General features: G+C 36.9%; 1 protein-coding gene across 1 annotated transcript; it reads right to left on the reverse strand.

Annotated features, from left to right (window-relative positions):
- Window positions 1-81: 81 nt before the first annotated feature.
- Window positions 82-20,933, reverse strand: LOC102898136 (protein argonaute-4). The gene is made up of 17 exons (XM_015599037.2): window positions 20,659-20,933; window positions 19,151-19,271; window positions 17,783-17,964; window positions 17,459-17,595; window positions 17,227-17,361; window positions 16,462-16,549; window positions 14,380-14,527; window positions 13,990-14,109; window positions 13,738-13,866; window positions 13,233-13,366; window positions 11,935-12,119; window positions 10,716-10,875; window positions 8,133-8,448; window positions 7,866-8,000; window positions 4,037-4,138; window positions 3,575-3,774; window positions 82-1,517 (listed from the first exon to the last, which is right to left on the reverse strand). Exons 2-17 carry the CDS (start codon window positions 19,253-19,255, stop codon window positions 1,409-1,411), a joined length of 2,385 nt encoding a protein of 794 aa, XP_015454523.1. The 5' UTR covers window positions 19,256-19,271; window positions 20,659-20,933; the 3' UTR covers window positions 82-1,408.
- Window positions 20,934-25,462: the final 4,529 nt, after the last annotated feature.

The following is a 25,462-nucleotide window of genomic DNA, read 5'->3' on the forward strand; positions in this document are numbered from 1 at the left end:
AACTGATACTCTTTAGATCCGTTTGTTTGGAATCCCGTCTCCCAGTGATCGGAATCCAGAATCTATTAAGAAAAATCAACCTTTCTATGCAGTTTTCATTTAATAAAAGGAAGGAAACCTCACCAAGTACATTTCAGGTTGATAAAGAAGCACAAAATTTGCACTGCAAGTAATTGTATAAGTAACCTTGATTCCCAGGAAAAAAAGTTTTAAATGCTGGTACATTTTTGCAAGTTGCAGCATCACTCAATGTACCTTAAGGACTGGCAAAGCCTATCCAGTAAGGAAGCATCCTGGTTCTAGCTTATTTTAAAACAAAGTGACAGGACACCAACTGTGACTATAAAACAGATAAAAAATAATTCTTTAAAAAGGCATGGAAATATATGTCTTTTCTGACTGTTTCAGAAATTGCCAGATTATGATCTATAAGAAATAGCTGATAAAATCATACCGAAATCTCATCTACAAAACTACATTGTCAGGGGAAGGAAGAGGAAGGATCTTAAAAAATGTTTATTGCCAAAGTTAACTTTCTATGAGAAAAGTTTAAAAATCATTTAGATCTAAGAAACCACACAGCAGCATAAAATGGGCACTTTTGAAAACTTTGAAAAATACTAACAGCTAATTTTTTTCAAAGAGGGGGAAACATGAGTACTTTTACCATGGCAGTGTTATTTGTCACCGTGACATGCGTTATATCTGTTTGTGTTACACATTCACAAAAGTCAACCAAATAAGAGAACTGCCTGTTTGAATCTGGAGCCAAATATAGTGCAATTGCTTGGCAGCCTAGACTTAGACTTGCACTAGCACAAGTCTGTAAAGATCAATAAGATTAAGTAGTAAAACTAATAAAACTCTGTAAAACTTTCAAAATTAATGCTCATTAAAGGCATTTACAGTGGCGAAGTCAGAAATCTCCATTAAAAAGTCTATGGACCCACACGAGTAAATAGTTACGCTGAACCGAAGTAGATTGTTTGGTTTTTCTCTCCCACTTATGCATACATCCCACTCGATGAATACAGAAAAAAGGAATAATCTTCTTTTATAAGACTAGAGGGATGCGGTGAACACCACAGCTAGCAAAATATTCCATAGAAACCTTTCTTGTAAAGTCCTTTAGAAAGTTCAGGCTGATCAGCCTTTGCATGTTGAGGTAAAAATTCAGTCCAGTGCATCAGAAAAGACAATCTATGAGTATCTATTACTTTAAAAAAAATGGCTCAATTTTGTTGATGCATCAGACAGTGCTGTGAAGTATATATTCAGTGCAACTATTCCGAGCTGCTGGTAGAAGACAACCTGAAGTCAACTTGGCTCTCTCTAGAGGCAGTAGGCATTTGAAACATTTTGAGGCTGCATGGGGTGCCAAATTGGTTGAGCTATTCTTCTGAGACTCTCAGGCAAAATACATTGTGTGCTGGGTATCATGATGGATCTGCACGGCTTTAGCCAAGGCCTGAGGATCTCGGCCGTTGCTCTGTCCTGACACATGACTGCCTTCTGCACTGTAAAGAGAATAAAGCAAAAAAACAAAACAAAACAAAACAAAACAAAAAAAACGACAAAAAAACACGTGTAACAAAAGATCATTTCAAACTTCGCATGTTTCAAATAGCACAAATAGTACTGGATTCAAAATCTTAGGCTCAAGCTGTGGTTCCTTAAATAGTTTGTATTATTTCTCTAAATATCAGTTGCTTAACTGGAAAATGCAATATAACTTATTTAGTGGCTGACGTAATAATTAAATAATGTCTACAAAGACCCAAATCCTTAATGGTGCCTCCATAAGGACTTACATTGGCCACTGTGTCTGGTTAATGCTTACTTTTCCTTTAGGCTTCAAATGTCATTTCCCCCAGAGAAATTTTCCCTGACTCTAAAGTTTAGGTCAGAGCCACCTGGAACAGATCTTCTACTTTTCTTTCATTTGAAAGAAACAAGTAAAATTAAATTATTAATTGGATAATTATTTATTTCCCCACTGGGATATAACTCTAAGAAAACAGCAACTTTGTCTATCTTACACACCACTGAATCTCTAGTGCCCAGCACACAGTATAGTCTCAATAATCATTTGTTGAATGAATAAATAAATGTATGTGCCTAGCTCAGTGTTGGAACATAGTAAAAACTCAGCAAATGTTATCATGCTACCAGTTTCTTCTTGTCTTCCCCTCACTAGCTAAAGTGACCTTGGAGAAGTAACAACTCCTCTGAACTCTACTCTTTCAGGATAACAATAACAACTTCTGAACATACCTCTTAAGGGTGCCATATGCTATAAAGCTCTTGGTAAACTATAAATCACCATCCCTCTTCTGACTCCTCTCACCCACTCACATCCAATTAACTGTTAAGTACTGTCTATCTGATTCCAGGAATAGCTTTTTACATATAACAAAGACAATTTTGCTCTAACATACTTTCCAGCTTCATGCCTGCTGGTTCCCTTTCATATGCTTCAGCCAAAGAAAACTTGCTATTGTCCAAACATGTCACTTGCTTTCTCTTCTTTGTGTCCATTGTTCCCTCTGCCTGGAAAATCCTTTTCTCTTCTTTGTAGAGCCAAATCTTATCCATCCAGCTATGAAATCTTTTCTAACAGCCTTTCCTCTGATGTCCCATTGCACGTCCACCTATACTGCTCTGGGCTAATTGTCAGTTCTATGTTTATCTGTATTATTTCCCATACTGAAACATAAAATCCCAGGAACATGTGCTCCTCGTCTTAGTATTTTTAGTACTTAGCACAGTGCTGGGCACACAGTCAATGCCTAATAAATGTGTCGAATGAATGAATGTATACTACAGAATGAAAGGTACAAAAGTCACAGCTGGGCATTTTCCATAATAGCGTATTTTCAACCCTTACAGAAATAGACTTGCAGTGGAATGTCTACTATTTAGCAGCTGAATTCAGACTTGGGGAAGAGCCCAGAAATTGCTACACTTCACAGATGGTCATTTGGAAAAGAAAATTACTGCAGAGAACTTGTTTAGCTATTTAATAGTAGCTCAGTAACAGGTCAAAATGTCTGATTCTCTTGGGATCCCTACTTGAGCATAAGAATGGTCTGGCACTCCTCCTCTCCCACATACACATCCAGGTTCACTCTAGTGCATTCTTCCAGATTGTACTGAAGGCAAAGTGAACTGGTTAGGACTTTCCCTGTATGAAGTAGGATCCACAGGCCTGTGACTGCTCTGACTAGAGCCAGGACACTGTGTTGGCCACCTTCTGAGGCTGCTGAGGACCTGAGCAGAAGTGAAATGCATTTGGCTCTATGGGCAACTCCAAAACCACCGGCAACTCCAAATTAGATTCCTTTCCTCAGGCAGACTTTAGGCACACCATACAAGTATAAACAGGCCTGATCATTTCTTGGACCAAAAGTCACATTATAAGTTCTCAAAGACATGTGCAATTTTATTCTCTCCTTGCAATTTAAACCTTAAAAAGAAAATTAACCTTCTCCAAAGACTTTTCAGTAGGAGCTCATTTTTTTAAAACATGCTGCTAACACACAGAAAGAGATTTTATTGTGCCTGAGAAACTTGCCTGTCATGATCTTTATCCACGAGATGATACCTTGCTCTGAATGCTACAAGCCGGGCATAATACGCAGGGGCTGGAATAGAGACTGAGCGTGTGCACCGCACATAGGTATGACACAGCTGGTAAGTCAGTAGCTGGAGCTCATCTGCAGTGAAGCAGTTGTCATCCCACAAGACCTGGTAATGTGAAGGACGGCTGGTTCCCTGGAGAGAGAGTTTTATGATTAATATATTTCTGACATGGGTTGACTACCAGAGAGAAGAATTGAAATATACTCCTTAAACTCAGAAGTATTCCTGCCTAGCACACCTATAAGCAGATACCTAGACCAAAAGACAACAGTTCTAGAAGACAAGCATTAACAAAGTTATGCACAGTATTTAATAACAAGTCTACTCAAGCTAGGTGCTAAATTTGCAAACATCTCTCTATCAAGTCAAAGATCTGGACCAACTTCCAAATTACCTGAATTCCTGCATGACTACAGAGGTAAAAGTCAAATTCAGATGGATGTGTGATGGTGCTATCCACTGTAGTGCCTGCTGGTACATTGCCACTTTTACCCACCTACCAAAAAAAAAGTGTAATTAGTCATCAAAGTGCCAAACTAAGCTTAGGCCATTTTTTTTCTTTTATACGTTAATTGGTAATAAATTAGTAAACTGCTCTTGCAAAGCAGTTTAGTTCAAGATGTTGAACTGCAATGAAATATGATAAAGGCATTATGGAAGGCACTGGGAAAAGCTGGTGAGAGGAAACAACAGAGCCATGCCTTACAGGGTAAGCAGCAGTTAAGAGGGGAGATGGGATAAAAATGGGAAACTCTCCAAATATTTCCTTAAGACAGGGATGTATAAACAAACTGTGGTTCATCCATGTCATGAAATACTACCCAGCAATAAAAAGGAACAAACTACTACACGTATGAAAACCTGGATGAATCTCAAATGCATCATGCTATGTGAAAGAAGCCAGACTCAAAAGCTATGGGAATCCATTTATATGATATGCTGGGAAAAAACAAAACTATAGAGACAGAACACCTATCAGTGGTTGCCAGGGACTGTAACTGAGGAAAAGGGTTGACTACGAAAGAGCATAAGAGAATTTGTGTGTCTGATTCTATATCTTCTTTACTGAGGTGGTGGTTATACAACTATATGCATCTGTCAAAACTTGAAGAACAGTACACTAAAAAAGGGTGAATTTTACTCTATCTATATTATACCTTAATAAAAAAATGGAAAAAGGTATGGGATGGATATGGGCATTACAGGTATAAAAATGCAATGTATATGGGAAATGGAAGGTATGTGAAGGCATGTTGAAATATGAAACTAAAATGTAATGTTTTGGCTACATTGGGACAATACTAAACACCACAGAAAAACAGCAGGCAGAGGATGCATGTGTGAAGGAAGAATGAAGACTGCTAGGAGTCTCCTGCAATACAGAAAAGTTCTACCTAGGGCAGAGGGAACACACAAGAAGAAAAATTGAGACAAGAGATTTCAGGGCAGAGGACTATTTAACCAACTGGATATGGGGTGACAGGAAAGGAGAATAATTTAAAGACAATTCTGAAGTTTCTAGATTGGCTGACTTAATGTACATTGATGCCAAGTAACAGAAGAAAAGAAAAATTGGGGGAGGAATATGTTTTGGATGAGGATAAAACAGTAAGTAGAAGGTTTAGACGTGTTTTGCTTGAAATGCCTGTGGTAGATTTGCATCACTGTTGCCAAATAGTCTTGTGCCCATCCCTGGGGGAGGATTATATTTCCCCACCCAATTAACTCTGGAGTTGCCATGTAACTTGCTTTGGAAGATAAAATGTGGCCTGAAATGTGTTACTTCTGGGAAGATGCTTTAAGAACCAGCACTTGGCTCATCGTGTATCTTTTTTCCCCTCTGCTACAATGGCTGGCAATGTTCCAGATACATGCTTCTCTGTCAGCCTAGGTTCTAAAGGGAAGAGAGCAGGGTCACAGCTGCTGCAGAGTCACAATGAATGTGTAATGTGAGCAAGAAATAAATCTTTGAAGGCCACTAAGATGTTGGAGTTTTTTTGTTACCACAGCACAGGCTAGCCTAGCCTATCTTGACTGATATAATGCCTATAGAGTATGATAGTAAATTTGTCTGGTAGATAATTAGAAGTGCAAGTCAGATACTACATAGAAAAGTTTGCGGCTGGAAATACAGATTTAGGAATCTATAAGCAAATAAGTGAATCCAGAGAAGTGGGTGAGCCTACAGAGAGTTGAAATCGAAAAAAGAAGAGGTAAAAGTGTGAAATGCCAGGAAACATTAGTGTTTAACAAACAGAGGAATAAGAGGACCCAAAGAAAGCCTGATTACAGAGGTGGGTAGTGAGCCTGGACAGTCACAGTGCTAAGGCCAAAGAAGGCTGCAAAGAGGTCAGTGTGGGGACCTGACAAGATATTGCTAGAATCAAAATGAGCAAGTCATTAAGAGAGCGACTTAAGTGGAGTCGCTGAAATTAAAGTCAGGCTACAGAGAAGTGAAGTATGATATGAGAAGGTAAGATAGAAAGTCTAGTCATTTTCTTCCTAAAAGTTTGGTCACGAAAGGAAGGAAAGATAAGGTGGCAAGTAGACTGAAGGAGAAACAGAGCAAAGAGAAGTTTATTTGGGGGACTAAGGAAGAGCTGGGAAACTTTAGAGGGTGAGGAGAGGAGGTAATAGAATGGGAAAGAATGAAACTTTAGAAAAGAATGGGTAATTAATGAAGCGAGGCGGGAAAAGTTGAGGGACAAAGAATAGGCAGGGGAAAGAAAGCATAGGTGGAGAGGATTAGCCTCTGCGATGTGAGGAAGGAGATGAAAAAACACGAGGCTTAACTAAATTTGAAGGTAGAGGAGAAGCCAAGAAAAGCTATGCCTTCTAGATTTTGTTTTCTGGGGAAAATAGAAGGTTGTTCTGTTGTTGGCAATGTAAATTACTGGCAATGAAGATGTCATGAATAGGGGCTGGGGAGTTAAGAAGAGTATAAAGGTTTGAAACAGATGCTATGGAGAATAAAATAAATGAAAAAATTACAGCCTCAAAGGCCTGGTTGAGATTTGCTATCATGAATTTGTAACATGGTTGAGATTTGCTATCATGAATTTGAAAACAAATGACTTTTTTCTACAGCCATCTCTACCAGCCTAAATAGAAGCAATGAAAATGGGCAAGTCAACTGGTTCAGAGTTGGAGATTGGCAAGAGGCACTGAAGATGTTGGTAAGTGTCAGGGTGCACAGTAGACCAAGGACTGGAACTGTCAATCTTGAATGGTTAGGAGTGACACTGGATGGTAAAGAACAAAACTATGAGATAGCTTGAGATTTTAGAAAGATAATCCAGGTCTCAAAGCTACGTGGATAGCAAGCTGACAGAGGAATGGAAAGGTGACCATGCAGTTAAGGCAGGGGTGGCAGAATGTTTTGTGCCCGAAGCTCAGGCAAGAGTTCAGAGACTTTGTATTAGCAGAGTCTAAGAAGTACTACTGAGTCAGGGTTTGGGCAATGGGGAAAACAGCACTTTGAATCTGATCTGATTGGAGCCCAAGGAGAAAAACCTTAATTCTGCAATGATTCAGAAAACAAAAAGAAATGGCTCAGGCTTGGATTAGAGACAAAAACTAAGGGCGTACTAGAAAATAAGGGAGTGACCCACAAGATTATATGAGTAGGCAACAGAGAGAACTGGTCTCCCTGGGGGTAGATCAGGGAGGACCCAGAAAAAATGAAGTAATGTTATCAAAAATATCATAGAAGTAAAGTCATCTAATATCATGTATTTACCTAGTTTACACATAAATATCAGATCATAAACAGATTAAACAAAATGTCTTTTATCAAGTGCTGGGAACTGTACCCCAAATTAACATTTATTTATTAATTTAATCCTTACAACAACTCTGAGATAGGTATTGTTTTCAATACTTTTTATATAATGAGAACATCATGGCTTAGAGAAGTTAAGCAACCTGTCCATGGTTAATAAGTGTGACATCATAAATGTTCAAAATTTGTACCTTAACATCTCCACAGATATAAAATTATTTAGAAGAGAAATTCTTAATACTCTAGAACTGTGCCTCAGACACTAGCAGCAAAAAGTAGCAAATAGCAATTAATTCAGAATTAATCATATAAGATCAACTGTAGTTAGTATATTAGATTATTATTTGTCACTTCTGTTTTTAGAAAAAAAAATCATATGTATGCCCACTTAAAAACACATTTATCTGCATCAGATAATGAAGCTTATCTTGTGTTTTCTTACCCTTTCTGTTTTATCTGCACAGAAGAGTCGTGTGTGATGTCTTTTCTGTACCACAATGTAGGTTATTCCTGGCCGGTAATCTTCTTCCAAACTAATACATGCCTTTCGAATTGCAATTAGTTCTGGCCAAGCTACCTAGGAGTTAGAAATGGAATGACATTTAACTGAGAACTCACCTAGTATCTCTCAGATCTGATTTACGCAGAGTGGCAGATACCTAGAAGCCCCAAAGGGTAACTATGGGTAACTATGGGATAATGAGAGTACCTGTTTCATTTGTCCCTCGGATACCCCTCCACGGTAATAGATGATCCGTGTGGGTTTGAAGCGTGTGGATTTGTAGAACTGGATCAGCAGCTCTCGAACCATGTTAGTAAGGTCCTGGATTACCTCCTGACTATAGAGGAGCTCCTGAGAGATCTCCTGGCGGGAAGTCTGTACCCGAACAGTGGCACAGTACCGGCTGGGGTGGCCATCCATACTGCCAACGACAGCAGCAATGGAAGGCTTCTTCCCATCCCCTGCAGGAGGGTGTGTGACATCTGCTCCCAGGAAGATGACAGGCTGCTGGAACACGGATGGCCTGCTCAGATTTAAGGAGACATTGCCACTCAGATATACAGATGAAAATATTAGGTTTTAGCAAGCTCATCAGATACAATCACAGATATAATCTTATAAGAAAGAATAAAGACTTGTGCCCATTGAGAGAGAACTCTAAGGCTCAATGAGTATCTGTGGCACCCCATACAATGAATGTGAATTGACTGCAGAAGTCAAGATGGTTCTTCTGTAATAGTAGGAAGGGAAGAATTAAAAAAGAGGACTTGACTCAAATTTAAAAGGGAAAACTTTTCTAGAACAGGTTTTCTTGGGTTCATGGGAATTCTTACAATGGATACTGAATTGCAGAATGTAAATAAAACACCCAATTCTTTTTAAGATGTGAGACGTGAAAAAGAAAAGAGAATCAAGTTTATCTCCTTCCCTGTTTTATTTTTATCGATAGCACTTAACACTTACACCACATATTTTACTTATTTATTGTACACACACACAAAGAATGTAAGCTCCACAGGGCAGGAATTTTGTTTTGTTTTGTCCTGCTCACTGCTTTATCTCTAGTGCCTAGAACACCGCCTGGCTCACAGTTGGCAGTCAATAAATACTTGTTGAAAGAATGAATTCATTTATTTGGCACTGATTTCTCTGAGGAATCAAGAAGAAAAATATCACAGAAGTCTCGAATAAATTCTTAAAAGTAAGATTTGGAACTGAATATTGATTCTTAAAGTATAATCTTGGAGGCATCCCAAATATAAAAATCTCATATAACAGGCACTAAAGATGTAATAAGTATTAAAGAATAGGTACCTCCGTGAGGACAGAGGCTATGTTGTATTTATAAATATCATACAACATAGTCCTGGCACAGAGCAGCACAACAGTGAATGTGTATACCTAACATACATAAATATAACATAATAACAGCTTACATAACTGTGTACCTGCCACTGTCTAAGTACTTTATATATGTTAACTCATTTAGTTCTCACAAGAATTCTATGAGGGTGATACAATTATCTTCTCAATTTTCAGATTTAAAAACTGAGGATAAGAGGATAAGGAACTTTCCTAAGATCACATGTCCGGGAAGCAGTAAAGCTGGAATCCAAACCCAGGAAGTCTGACACTGAAGTATGTACTCTAAGCCACTATGCTACACTGTCTCAAATGTTTTGGGTAAAATTAATGATTTCAGACTTTAGGTTAATTTCCCCTATGGCCTGTATACCTCATCTACCGATGTTACAGGAAAGATTTAATTACCTGAAAGTTTCATTCAAGAACAAAAATGAGAATTGTGATATGATTGTCCAAACGTTAGTCAATTTCACCTTCTTAAGTATGGCAATGACTAATATCACAGCCCTAAATTTAATTTTTCAAAGCCCTTTGGCATAAAACCATCTTAGAGTTAACAAGTCATATTATCTCAATAGATAAGGAAACTACAAATTAATTAAAAGACTGACGACCCAGTCTAAGAAATGGGCAAAGAACTCAACAGGCCTATCATAAAATGGTATGTCCAAATAGTCAATAAGCACATGAAAATGTGCTCAACATGACTGTAGTCAGGGTAGTGCAAATTAAAACATTAATGGGATGCTGTTACCCTCAACCAAAATGGCTAAAAATAAAAAAACTGATACCACCAAGCATTGGTGAGAATATGGAGCAACCAGAACGCTCAGTGGAAATGTAAATTAGCACAACCAATTCGGAAAACTATTTGATAGCATTTATTAATGTGAAATATATGTATTCTCTATAACTCAGCAATTCCACTTCTGGATATGTACCCAAGAGGAAGAGTACGTAAGTCCACCAAAAATGTAGAAGACTTATATAATGAATATACAAGAATATCCTTCAGTGGTAGAGTAGATTAACATTTTGTGGTACATTCACATAATAAAATAATATACAACAATAAACTATTACTTAATACGACATGAATAAATCTCAGAGATGTAACACTGAACAAAAGAAGACAGACACAAAATAGTATATACTGTATGCTTCCATTTATATAAAGTTCAAAAACAGGTGATAGAGATTAGAATGGTGGTTACCTTTGGGAGTTATCTATGAGGAAGGGCAAGAAAAAAGCATGATGAGGTACTGGAAATGTTCTATATCTTAACCCAGGTGGTGGCTACATGAGTGTATACATACATAAGAAAAAGCAATTGAGATGCATATTTGAGGTTTGTATGCTTTACTGTAAATTATATAAGTTAAATCTTAGTAAAAAAGTGGGAAAAACAGAGTTCAGAATCTTACCTTTGATGAGGTACAAGCACGTTGTTAATTCCTCCAAGCTTTGCATTAATCTTCAGGCAAAGGTTGGAAAGGGTTTGGGGTGAGGTCTTCACTACATTTTTAACCTGGACACACTGTGTGGCCATACCCAGCAGGGTATCTCCAACACGTTTCACCTCCGCTAAAAAAAAAAATTAAGTTAATCAATTTATAAAAATGTTTAAATATTCTCCTAATTACCATGAATAGAGGAAAAAAATCCACACATTGACATTTACAGAGTTCCTATTATATGGTGTTCACTGTGCTAGATGTTTTTCATGAGTGGTCCTTTCATCTACTACACCCCCAGGACAATTTTTTTTTTCCAGTTTGGGTAGATCCTCCCCCTCCCCTTTTCTTCCCTCCTGCAGGCCTTGAAGCTAGCCCACTTTCTTTATTTTAAGATGGTGTCTGCCATTATTCACTCAGTCCCCCAAGGTTCCTTTTCCTACAGGACAGTCCTGGCAAAGGAATCGATTTCCCCAGCTCTTCTTTCTCACTACACACACCAACCCTTTGAATTTTAAGTTGTTTTCTTCCCCTTTCCCCCACTGTAAACATTAGAGATAAACAGAGGGTAACAAAAGAAGCAAATACAGAGATATTTTACAAAGTTCAAATAGCTGGTCTGTATTCCCAAACCCTTTACTTGGATGATAGCAAAAAGAACTTTGTATCGTTCTTCTTATAGTAGACAGACTAAACAACTCCTTTTCTGGAAGTAGTAGGCTCCCCACTCATCCCCATTCTGATATCCTTATGTGCTTTTAACCAACATTTGAGTTCTACTTGTTTTTAGGACTACAGTAGAATTACACTGTATGCCCCAGTGTAATTCTACTGGGCCCATTCCCACTTCCCCCACATAGACTGCGTAGGCTACACAGCTGGTTGTGGCCAAGAAGGTGCAGATGTTAAGAACTCTCCAGAGCTCTCTGTTCTCTCTTCCATGGGGCCACATTCCAAATAGCAATTGCTCTGCCAACCTTGGTCCCAGAGTGAAAATGATAAGATAACATGGAATAGAGGCTGCAATCTACACTCAATGGACACAGAGCAGGAGCAAAAAGTAAACCGCTGCTGCTTTGAGACACTGAGAGAGTGGGGGTGTTTGTGACTACAGCGCAACCTAACTTGTCCTGACTGTTACATTTAGTATTGAAATCATCACTCGTTCAGCATTAAAGGGGTCCCATACCATATACTGGCGTCTTCCCGGGCAAGATAACCACTATTAGCTGTAAGCCCACATATGTCATTTTCAGATGTTTAAACATGGGCTCCACACTGTCTGCACCTTGTGCATACTTGCAGAAACATGGCTGACCCTGGATGGGCATTCCTGCATCCTTAGAGATTTTACGGAGCTGGTCCGTGAAACTCCTGTAAAAATAGAACCAGTGGCACAGTGCTTTCATTTCAGAGTATATTCTTAGCATTTATTTCTCTTAATGATACTTCTCTCAGTTCTGAAAATTCTTAGGTAAAATTAGACACAAACAAATAAACAACAAAAAAAATCTTTTACTGGTTGCCCAAAGTAGACTGGCAGATGTAACACTGCAATTATAATGCAGAAGAATCTATATTATTCAGATATCAGATTATCATTTTGAATTTTTAAATAATTATGCCTCAGCTGGGCCCCAGGGACTTGAATACCATTCCTATCCAAAGATTTTTTTAAACACTCAAGTCAGTAATTCTGGACTGAAGAAAAAGTAAAGTCAAAATTTCAGGTAATTTTGGTATGCCTTGTAGAAGACTAGCTGGATAAGCTTGCAAGCTTGTGTTCCACTGAGAACACAGATACACACTGTGACAAAATCAATGCATTTAGGATTACAGTCAAATTGGTAACAGATTTGATTCCATAAAATGTCAAAAGAAATCATCACTTCAAAAAAGCAAAATTATGAAATTTTAAACTTTAGAATGAAGAAGTTACTTCGATTTATGTATAAAGCTTTCAGAATAGTTTCTTTTGTGCATTTGCCAATATTTTGTAGGATTCTTTTCTTTCATACCAGTTCCGTTTTCCTGCCTTGATTTTCCCACCCTTCTCACTAACTTCCTTTATATTAATAGCTGCATCTGTAAGATATGAACCAGTGATCTTAGTCAGAGACCCTGCAGTGAAACACGCTTCCTAGTAAATTATGATGATTAAAAATAAACTAGTTTTTATCTTAGCTGAAAAGATACAATTAATACCAAAGAAAGCTTCACTAAGAACCCAAGAATTTGCCAACTGGCACTGCTTCACCCTTGTTAGTCACAAATTTCTGTTCTAAATCTAAGGAAGCTGACTTAGATTCTTAATGTAATGCCCAAGTTGGCAATTTACTATATAATACAAGGCCTTTTTCCTATAGCCAGATGGTGTCACTATAGGAGTCAGGGATTTAGTGCCAGTGAACACAGCACATTCACATAAAGATGGTATTTTCATATCTGTAAGGGATATTACTAAGCTGAAAATATGAAGATACTCACTTTAGTAAATCTTCCCTACATTGTTTCTGAGGCGCAAAACAAGCAACTGCCCAAACTTTAATTTCAATGCCAGCATAAAACTGCTTTCCTCGCATGTCCCAGACACCCTGGTTGGGTGTGGCTACTGTTTTATTCTTTAAAAAAAAAAAACACAAAAAAGAAACAAAAGAAAAGAGAAAATACATTACAATCTAAGGCCATTTGAATGTTGATGAGGGGATAAACAGAACTCTGACCCCCGGTTGGGGTGGGGCTACTTTTTTTTTTTTAAAAAAAAAAAACACAAAAAAGAAACAAAAGAAAAGAGAAAATACATTACAATCTAAGGCCATTTGAATGTTGATGAGGGGATAAACAGAACTCTATTTGGTATTAGCCAAAAGACAAAGAGCAATAATGAGCAAAACTATGGGTAAATTCACTGTGGTGGTGTAGAAAAGCCCTCAATTATTCAGTTTTTGACTGGTTATTGGAAGAAGCTTGCTGAATAAAATAAAAAGCTTACCCGGCCTCCGTATTGCAGCATTGGTGCTGGAAGTACCCTGCCTGTAAGCTCTGTCATTTCGTTATGGACAACAATACCAAATTCTTTAAGGTATGGATCAGGTCCACCCACCATGCTGTTACTCTTCACCTAAAGAACAGGAAAGCCTGTATATATAAAAACCAAAGAGTAACTGTGTCCCATCAGGAGTTTCTACTGTTTTGTTTTTTTCATCGTAAAGCTAGCTTATCTTAAAGACCATGCCTTACTGACCAGTCTACTGATTTCTTCCTGTCTGTCAGGAGCAGATCTTGCTGTGGCTTTGATCATCGTGGAAGTCTGATTGTCTGTGAGCTTCTTTATACATCGCTGTCCTGCCACTATATTACAGACCTACCAAAAGGCAAAGAGAAATTTGTTTGTGTAATGGGCTTCTCTATCTTCAAACTGCCAAACTTCATCTTACATCTTCCATATCCAAAAAAAAGAAAAAGAAAAAAAGAAAAATGAAAAAAGAAAAAAGAAAGTTCCATTATACAGTTATCTGCCTAAAATATCTTAGAAATTAATACTAAATTCTACCACTAGCTTAGAATACAGTTTTAAAAAAAAACTCATTCAAGAAATTGGCAGATTGGCAAAAGAAAATTTAGTTTAGCTTACCTCAAGTGGCAAGTATGTATGCTTTTGTTCTTGTCCCACTTGGAGACAGGGAAGATGGGGGTATTTCAGCTGCAGACTATACTTTTGCTTAAAATATTGAGCTACAGTACATTCCATAGCTTGACCATTTTCTAGCTGTAAAGGAAAACTATAGGAGACAATGTCTTTTTAGAAATTTCAAGTTGTTTTCCTTAAGCAAACAAACAGAAGTCTACTAACATTTTCTATCTTGATGAGTCACTTAAAAAACAAAGGTCAATATTTATTTGAACATTTTCATTTAAGTCATTTTAGTTCTTAATCAGAACAGTGCTTCTGTTGGAATTTTCCATGTTTTTTTAAATCTAGGATGAGAAAAAATTTTAATTAAAGTTTTAAAAGATTTTAAAAGAAGAAGAAGCTATAGAATCATAAAATACAGACTCACTAGAGGTCAGATTTAGAAGCAACAAGACCAAATACATGAAATTGAGACAATGCCAGGGTATTTGGTATAAACTGGGGAGCATGATTTAAGAGACTCTTTATTTGGCTCTTGCGGTGGGCAAGTTATCTCAAATATCTGGCACAATACTAACTTTAATCTTTTTTTCTTAACTGTTACAGCTCCAAAAGGTAACAATACAGTATCATTTATGTGATATTTAAATGTATGTGCTTTTAATTTTCATATAAAAATTATGTAGGTCTATAAGTATAATTATTCTTACAGGGTTATGTAAAGTAATTAAATAATGAAAAAGATACAATTCCTCTTGAAAGAAATGCTAAAATTCTAAATACTAATTTTATAGGTTTTATAACATTTTTTCCCCCTAGGGAATGAGGTCAATGATATAATATGAATATATGAAATATCACTTTATAACTCTTAAGAAATTCATGTAATGTGTACATGAGTTCAGACTGAAGAATTTATTCAGATCAGACTGAATTAATATACCACATTTATCCACAGGTCACCCAAAACTTCAGGAGCTTTTGATACACGCTAAAGTTTAAAAATTGAGAACCATAGATCTAAAACAAAGTAAGATTAGAATATAAACAAAAAAAATTAAAAAATTTTAAAAGCCTTCTTAGTAACCAAAATAATGTAAAGTTTTTATATTTAAGTTCATGCTTTTGACTTAGAAGAGGCAATATTTATGTATATGTGACATGAATTTAAATAATCTAGATTTTAAGAAAACATATATCTGTTAATTTAACAATCATTTTAATACATACTTTTTCATTAGGCATAGTTCATAATGGATTAGAAGTTGAGTAATTTGAAAAATGAGATTGGGAGTTGAAAACCATGATTTTACTCATGTGGGATATAAAACTCAAAGCAATAAACAAACATGACGAACAAACAGAGACTCATGGACACAGACTGTAGATTAGTGGTTACCAGACGGAAGGGAAGGAGTGGGGAGGTAGACAGGGTTAAAAGAGGTCAAATACTTGGTGATGGAAGGAAACCTAACTTTGGGGGGTGAACACACAATGCAATATATATATATGACATACTGTTGAATTGTACACTTGAAACTTACTTGATTTTATTAATGAATGTCACCCCAATAATTTTTAATAAAAAAATAAGAAAAATGAGATTGGGGAAGTGGAAATGAGTGTGTTGTTGGAGGCTACTGCACACACTGACAGCTGGAAGAAGTGACAGCTAGCTACAAAAGAAGGAAGAAAAACCCACACAAAACACAAAGCAATATATATCTTCCCATGACAGCCTTATATGACTTACAGGCCTTAATAGACCCTTTGGGCCATGCATGGAAAATTACAACAGTATAATAAATGATGCTTACAATGATGACTCTGCATCATTATATAAAAGTTGTTCTATGTTTAGCATACTCTGTTTAAGAGGTGAAATTAATTCAAGGCAGGAAATACGTTTTACAAGTATCTATCAAAAACTTTTAAAACATTTTTTAAAGCTTTGGTGCTTAAACATGAAGATGCCAGTGATTTTAAAAATCAAAATATGAGATACCAATTTTTCAAATGATTATAATACCTTTCCCTATTACTAAAAATGTTTTGGCATCATTTTAGATGTGGTTAACATACGTTTGATGACTGGCTGGCCGTCTAGTCACATTACAAACTCGATATTTTCGTTTCATCTGGCCACAGTGGGTCACTTCAACTTTAAGACCTGAAGTTAAAAAAAAAGTTAAAACATCAGTATTGCCTGAAATCATAGTGACAAAAACAAATTTGAATGTCTTCAAAAAGGCATGACATTGTAAAGTTGCAAGGATATGGGAACAATTTTATCATGTATAGGCAAAAAGCCTCAGCTAAGCAGAAAATATTAGAACCCAGATGACTTAAGATTTGCAACCACTTTAATTTATTACTTCATTCAATAAATATCTATTAAGTATCAGTTATTTTCTGGTGCCTCTTTTTGGGTCTCGAGAAAGCCTTAATGAAGCTTATATTCTAGTGAGAGAAGATAACTAATCACAAGCAAAGAAGAAAAGAAATTCCAAAAGGAAAATAAACTGGTATTATTTTATTAAAATGGAAGTGTTTAAATGAGTAAGGGTAATAGTTACCAAGTACCTGATATGTGCTAGGTACTGTGACAGAAGCTTTATACATCTAATCGCATTTAATTCTCACCACAATCTTACAAGACACATATTATTATCCTTACCTTGAAAATGAATAAACTAAAGCTCCCAGTGGTTAAGTAATTTACCCAAGGTTCCACTGATATAACTAGCTGGGATTGGATGGGAAACCCAGGTAAGTTCGACTCCAAGACTATGTTCCTTGCACCATGCTGAAATGCCTCTCCAAGACTATAGTAATGAAAATACCTACCTCTGATTTCTTTGGTAAACTTGACACGCTGAGAGTCTGTTAGAGGTTTGGTCTGCTCATTGATGTTCTGAATGTCTAAAACCTCGCACATGAACTCAATGATAGGCTGAGCCCGGTAGAAAGCAGTTGCAGATACTAACAAACAGAGAGGAAGAATACTTAGCTTCAGGGAAAGGGAAAGGACCGAGAAAAACAACCAAAAGAGTAAACAGTAAAGAGCGTTCCAGCCTACCATCAATATTGAGCATCATATTCCACATAGCAGGTCTCACAGACTGATGAAAGCCAAACCAGACCTCCCTGCCCCCTCCCAGAGGGTGGTAGTAGCCTTCAGGAGGTGAGAAGAAGGAACGGCCCACTGGAGTGTACCTGAAGAAATAAAAAGTTTGCATGTTTCACAATAAAAGCTTGAAAAGTCTTTCATTTCGCTCCCAACTTTGCAAACTGAAAGCAAGTATGAACTATGACTTATGCAGAAACCTTTCAATGGCTCCAACGCAAACTATTAAAAACAAGTTGGACATCTGTGGCAAAGAATTCCAACTAAGGTACTAACCTCATAGAGGGAAGGTGTCTTGTGATAACATCAAGTGCTTGTACTGAGTCATCTGGGACTTCATTCAAATGCCCAGCTAATGCTTCTAAAAGCAACTGAAGGCTCACAACTGACACCCACTGAACAGACACCTTAAAGGTTTGGTCTTTACCCTCTCCTGGAAGGGTTACTTCCATATCAACCTATGGAAAAATACATATACATACATATTTATAAAGGCTGAAAGATCCCAGGAATATTCAATACAGTGTATGCATAAAGACATTTAACACTTTCTGTAATTGCAAAACATTGGAAACAACCTACATGTCCATCAATAGGGGAATAATTCAACATCAAATATTATGCAATAGTTTAAAAATAAGGTAGATGCTATAACATGGATTAACCTTGAAAGCTTTATGCTCAGTGAAACAAGACAGACACAGAATGACAACTATTGTATGATTGCACTTATATGAGATACCTAGAATAGTCAAATTCATAGAGATAGAAAGGAGAATAGTGGTTATCAGGGACAGGGGGAGGAGGAAATGGGGGGCTACTGTTCAGTGGGTACAGAGTTTCAGGGTGAGATGCTAAAAAGTTCGAGAGATGGATAGTGGTCACAACTGCACAACAATATGAATATACTTAATGCCACTGAACTGTACATTTAAAAGGGATTAAAATCGTAAATTTTATGTATACCTTACCATGATAAAAAATTTTGAATTAAAAAAATAAGAAGGTAGATTTAAATGTACAGAAATGGAAACATCTCCCAGACATATTGTTAAATGAAAAAATATATCATAGAACAATATGAAAACAAATAAGAATGTTTATAAGCAAATGTACAAATAATTAATGCACATGAAAAGATCTGGAAGGATACATACCAAACTATTAGAGTAGTTTCTTCTGAAAAGAAAAATGGGATTGAGGGGTGCAGACAGGTGGAAAGGCAAAAAATCACAGCATTTCTTGAATGTCTGAATAAGTTTACAATGAGCAAATATTTACATTTTGCTTTCTAATTTTAAAAATAAATATTTTAAAAAGTTATCATGGTATTATCAATATTTTCATAAGTGGGTGTTATATAATATTCTATAATTTATAAAAAATACATTGTTCGGATTCAGATAGTAGAAATTTAGAATATATGTAAAGAAGACATAACCAACCTAAATGCTAATGCTCGTCTCATCTTCAATTATCAATTAACTAAGGGGACAAGAGAATACAGACAGAAAAACAAATCTATCATCACTATGAGAAACAACTAAGAATTGAATTGTTATTAGAAAGGGAAATATTTTTGTCCTATGTAATTACTACTAAATGACCTAAGTCTAATAAATATTTCTTACTGTTAACACTTACCCTATCCCGTCCAATTGGCAGTGGGTGTGCTGTGTACATGTTTCTTTTACCATCGTAGCCAGGCTGCCGATCACCAAATATTTGCATCTTAAAGTGCCGCACCATTGTATCTACCACCTCCCTTAATAATAATGGAGATAGTGGAGGTTAGCTTTGAGAAATAGTGAACATTAAGTAAACTGTCATGATACCCTAATCATCTAAATTCAGTTCAAAATTCCTTGGAAAAAGTAAGGGTTAAGGTGACAACTGATTCAAGTAATTAAAAAAATACTTAACTAAAGAAAGGTAGCAACAAGTGAACAAAAGCAACTACGAGATGATAACAAAAGGGGGGGAATAAAAGGAAAGAGGGGTTAAAATTTACGGCATCCTATCAAACTCCTGCTTTCCAAATTCCTCCCCTATGAAAAACATACCCTTATAAGAATAACGTCTCTTTGGTATCTATATATGGCACGTTCACAACTGAATGATAAGTTTGTTAACAAATAAACATCCTTATTCAAGTATACTGGTTTTGGAAAAGAGAGTGGGCAGAAATTCAGAAATCTGAGCATCAATAAATCTAAGATGTATTATACTCAAAGGAATAAGTCAACTCCTTTGACTACTGCTGGCAATTTATTATTCTGCATACTGTCTTGTTTTATTCTAAAGTGCTCCCAAGCAGAGAAGGGAATGTTGTAAAATATCCTCATAAAGATTACCAATGTAGTTTCTTTCTTTTTAGAATGAGAACCTTTCTCTCAATCTAGCATGCATAACTTAAGTGTTCTTGCCGATATGCCAGATCACACTGTATGCAGGCCCTGTGAGATTTTGGAATGCTAGAGTCAATGAAAAGTCAGCTGCTCTGTCTTACCAATGTTAGTGATAGCAAGAGCATCCTAGAGAAGCAAGAATCTTAATATTAAAGACTGCGTGACTATGATAGTGTGGAAACAGAGGAAAGGAAAGTAGGTGTTCTTAGCACACTGTAATAATATTTGCTATAGGGCTGTCTTCACACTTGGTAAATTCCTGTCATACAGACCACAATTCTTAAATCATCTCATCCAGATCCCTCTTGGATAACGCTAGAATTAAATAGAGTTTCTCACTCAGCTTACTTTTTTCAATACTCCAAGATGATTCTTCTGTCTTTACATTTACATTTTTCTCATGTCCAATACCAACATTTAACCATAAAAATTGAATTTTTAGATAGTTCTATTTCCCATAGGCACTAATGTAAAATATAAATTTCTGCTACTGTTGGACAACAAAAGAGTGACCTTTCTTCTTCCTTCAATAAGTATTTACTGATTGAACAACAATGTACTCATCATTCTGTTAGAATCTTTGGAGGATAATCAAGTATTAGGCAGCAAATGTGGATCCACAAACTGATCATCTTAGCAAAAAACAAAGCCTACATGTTGAAAGAATTTAGAGAACAGTATGATACATAATAAATAAATTACATGCATTTAAATACATAGAAGTCTATTCTTTCTAATCCTTACCTGTTGACTCTACGAGGCCGTTTTTCTGGTTTAATATCCACATCATAGTGATATACATCTATTTTAGGAATTTGAACCTGAAAATGATTGGCTAACAGTCGAATTGGTTTTCCAACAGTGCCAAGGCCAGGACGACGAGGTGGCTGAAACAGGCTGGTTGGAGGTCCTGAAGAGATTGAAAGATATTCGGTGTGCTAATTGGTCATAAAGGATAATATTCCCTTCATGATGATGATAATAATGATGATGATGATGATGATGATGTTGATGATAGTCACAATTATTGAGATCTTATTATTCATTAAACATACTCTGATATAGAGAATTTAGGGTATCTTTTGACCTAAGGTTCCCTAAATTTCTAATATTTTACCATGTTGCTATTATTTTAAGTATAGGGAACATCAAAATTAGATAGTATGTAGGTTAGTGAAGAAAACCTTTTATGAGTATCATTAGATCTATAGCTAGGCTTACAAAATTATATGCATTTATAATTTTTAAATTTATAAAACCATCTCTAGACTCTGGGGGCCATCATTGTGTTCAGGATGGAGATGATCCATTAATCTTCTACAAATTACCCTGCATTATTATGGTTTATACAGATAGGAGATTATACAGCAGTTATATTTATCAATTTACTTGCTAATTTAGATAGTAAAACAGTACTAATAATGCTAAGCTTTCTTGTTTATGGTCTGATAGGTTTATAATCTGGACAATCTGATATTTCCTGATCATAAGGTCTAGTTTATTTATTCAACAAACACTTATTCGTTAACTATATATCTAACTTGCACTGTGGACTCAGGGAAAAGGCAGAGCCTCTGCCTTCAAGGACTTACAGTCTAGACCAGTGGTTCTCAAGCTGGGAGTCAGTTCCCCCAAAAGACATTTGACAAATGTCTGCAGACATTTTTTTGTCAAGGATACAGCTAAACATCTTACAATGCACAGGACATTTACCTAACTTATTTCCCCCAGAACTAACACACACACACACACACACACACACACAAACTGCGGACATCCAAAGGAGGTCAGTGGACTGTACCCACGCCAACACCCTGAGTCTCTCTCTCCCCTCTCTAGTCTCTATCTCTCTCTCTAAAATCATATATCTATCAACATTCAGCAGAAAAATATTAGAGGAAACACAATCTGGGAAATATTGTCAAAAAATCTTACTCCTTTCTCATGGACACTAACCTAAAAAATAAATATCTTTTTTGCTGTGAATAGGTGTTCAGTAAAATGGGCTGTGATTACAATGGAAAGTTGCATCTGGTTCTTTATTGCAATGGCATTTTGCCAAGAACAAAGACAATCCACTAAAGAAAACTTTGAAGCAAGAAGCTGTTCTGGTCCAACATCACTTAGGAAAATCGAAGCAAACACTTCAATTAAATTTGTGTTGACAGATCACCATATGCTAATTCTTAAAGTACTGAAAACCTTTTCACATATTAAATATTGTTCATTCTTCCCCTAAATTCTACTCATCCTTTAAAACTCAGGTCAGGTGTGACTTCCTTGGAAAACCTTTCCAGAATATCTCAGACTGAAGGATGTATCCTTCATCCATTGGGAATCTGTGTTCCCAAGACCCTTTGTATAATGGAGCACTTGGTACAAGTATGTAGAAATAACTTGTTAAATTACTGCCTTCTCCACTAGTCTTAGAAGACATGGATCTCCAGTTCATTGTTACCTCAAGACCTAATTCAATGACCAGCATACTGCGGAAATTCAATAAATATTGAACTGAACACTACCAATAATCTTTGTAGCAGTTCCGAATAGAAACTAAACAGAAACCCAGCCATTCCTAAAACCCAGTAATTGACATTTATTTTTCATTAAAGCAAAAGCACATAATTTATACTAAATTGATGCCAAAGGGACAGAGGCTGAGGGAATAAAAGAAAAGGGATTAAGAAGCAGAGAAAAGCAAATAGCACGTTTCTTTGGCAAGAGTGGAAACTCAGGTGAGTGATCGTTTCTTTTAATAAGTTTAGAATGTAAATGTCTAATCACTATACTGTACACAGGAAACTAATATGAACTAATATTGAATGTCAACTAATTGAAGATTTATTTTAAAAACTTTATTCTAAAATTTTCCATTCCAAAAGCTTGTTTCTTTGGGTTTAGCAAACCACTTACAAAGAAATAAAGCACAGCGGCCGAAGCTCGGGAGCCAAACTGCCTGGGTTTCAATCCTAGTTTACCACTTCCTAACTGCATGGCCTTGGACCAGTTCTTAGCCTCCCTATGCCTCAGTTTTCTTATCTATAAAATGGGGGATATGTGGCAATAATAGTATTTATCTCTTAAGACTATTGTGAAGATCCCATGAGATAATGTATAGAAAAGGCTTAAATTAACGCAGGGCCTCATAGTAGTAAATGCTCAATAAATGTTAGGTATTATGATTGCACTTGCATAAACATTACAGTGCTCAAAGGTCCCTGGGCTTTATTTGGGGGGCATCTCCAAAATTTGGTGACAAAGTCAGAAAATTACATCTTCCGAAAAGGAAACAAATGTGACTCAACATAGACTGGATGAAGTTAGCCTGAAATGAAAAGGAGGGCATTATATGAGGATTCAGATGACTGAGACTCAACCTCATTTCACCACTAAGCCTTGAAACTTTGATGAAGTCACTAAAGCTCTCTGCACTTCTTTCCTCAACTGTAAAATGGGGATAGCACTTGCCTTACCTACTTCACAGAAGATCAAGTGAGCTAATAGCTATGAAAGCACTTTCTAAACTGTAAAGCACTATAAAAATAATTACTAACATAACCTAAGTAAATGGTATTCTAATTAAATATATTTCCAAGTTATTATTATCAGAAACCAAAACTGGGTGAGAGCGGAGAAAGACTAAGAATGTTTCAATGATTGTTCATGTAAGGAGGGCACAAAACACTAGATTGGTGTGCTACAACAACGAAGCAGGAAAGCTTCTCTAGGTTCTAAACAGCATGGATGAAATATCCCACAAGACTATCAACTCTCTTTGCTCTGATTCTATGCTTGGCAAGCAGTTTCTTGTTATCAATAGGGTTTCCAAGGTACTATGACACCAAAAAAGGAGTTTGCTAGAGAGCAGACAAGAAATTATTCCAGTCAACCGAAAGGATCTATGTGACATTCTGGTTTATTTATTAGCATCTAACAAATGTGGTTAATGAGAATTAATTTTCATCAGTCCTGGGTAAACTGATAAGTCCTCAAATCTGCAAAAGCTAAAATCGAACCCAAAAGAATCCCTGGGACATTCCTGATACCACCAGGTTGATCTTTTCTGTGAAATTCAGTTTGTACACAGTTACATAGTCTCTTTCAATATCAGTCCATAAATGCAACAGTTTCTTCAATTATGAGTTACTAACAGGGGAAAGAGAGAAGAAACATTTGTTGAATATCTATAATGCATTAGTCTCTACAATAAGTCTTCCCATATACATTATCTCATTTCACTCTCACAACAACCTCGCAGCACATAATTATTATTACCTTCATTTTCTGGATGAGGAAATGAAAATTGAAAGGAGTTAAGTAATTTGCCCCAGGTTATACAACTATTAAATTACTAGATTGGATTTGAACAGAAGTCTGTTACATTCTTAAAGACTTGATCATGTCTTTAGCCGGAGGCCATAGCTGAAATAACCCAGCATAGTACTCATGCTGAGGTTTATCAAATAATATTAATGTGACAAACCAATTTATTTTAAAAAGGCATATGAAATTTGATTACAAGAGCCTTTAAAAAAAATAGTTTAGACAGCAAATTAAGGTAGGATTTAATCACTCAGTAACATGAACAAATTCTAAGTAAACAAACCTGCAAAGTTTCCAAACTCAAATAGTAAAGTGAATTTTTTATGTACTAAAAAAAAAATGAAATGCTCTACAACTAAGTCCATTATACAAGGGAAGGTTTGATAGTAAAGTTAATTCTACCACAGTTCCTAAGCCCTGCTCTACTTAGCCAAGGCCTTAAAAACCTGTTGGGGTTGGAGGTGGGAGCACCTGGCTCCAATTTGCAGGGTACCTGTTACAACCTGGAATGGTTCTTCTGGTTTGGGCCAAGTGGGGGAGATATCCGGAGGCCATTCATAAAGATAGGAAATTACAGTTTCCAAAGCACTTTCTCCTTTATTTGATCCTCACAACCACTCATACATAACCTAGTTAGAAAAGAACTTAGGGTATTAAAGCGTGTGCTGGAGCCGACTGTCTGCTAACTTGCCTGTCACTAAGGGGCTACCCCAGCCAACTCTGGGGCTGTCACACGGACTGACAGATAAACAGAGCCATAGGACCATATTCCCCCGGACTTCAATGCCTTCAAGAAAGTGTGGGTACTTTGCCCCTTGGCTTTCGGGGATCATAAGTGTTTGGGAGAAGTTCTCCTTCCTTATCTGAGGGCTCTGGACTGTCTGTCAGTGCCAAGAAACCCTTGCAATAGATGGAGGACCTTCCCGGTCCGGACCAGGCCAGGCCTCCGCTGCGCCCCTGGCACCGATTGTCCCTTCTGAGGCCCGAACTGGCCTCGCCTCAATCCTGGATCACAGACCACCTCTATGAGCTTGTGTCAGGTCTCCTCCTCTCTACCTGAGGACGCGGGTCACCTTCCTGGGCCTCCTAACCTTAGACCTCGCGATCTGGCTCATCTCTGCAACGCTGGGGCGCGGTCCCTGCCCCCGAAGGCCCGGGTCAGCTCCCTACGCCTTGTGCAGTGGGGCACGGGTTCCCTTCTTCCCCCCGGCCTGACGGCCCGAAC

This window comes from Pteropus alecto, unplaced genomic scaffold (assembly GCF_000325575.1).
Source record: "Pteropus alecto unplaced genomic scaffold, ASM32557v1 scaffold39, whole genome shotgun sequence".
NCBI classification, from domain to species: Eukaryota; Metazoa; Chordata; class Mammalia; order Chiroptera; family Pteropodidae; genus Pteropus; species Pteropus alecto.

Excerpts from the sequence above, each read along its gene's own strand:
- LOC102898136 (XM_015599037.2), bottom strand. The coding sequence starts at position 19,255 with ATGGTGCGGCACTTTAAGATGCAAATATTTGGTGATCGGCAGCCTGGC. Across the intron at positions 17,362-17,458 it reads TATGATGCTCAATATTGATG|TATCTGCAACTGCTTTCTAC; the intron begins GTAGGCTGGAAC and ends TCTGTTTGTTAG. Across the intron at positions 10,876-11,934 it reads CGGGAAGACGCCAGTATATG|CGGAGGTGAAACGTGTTGGA; the intron begins GTATGGGACCCC and ends TTTTTTTTTTAG.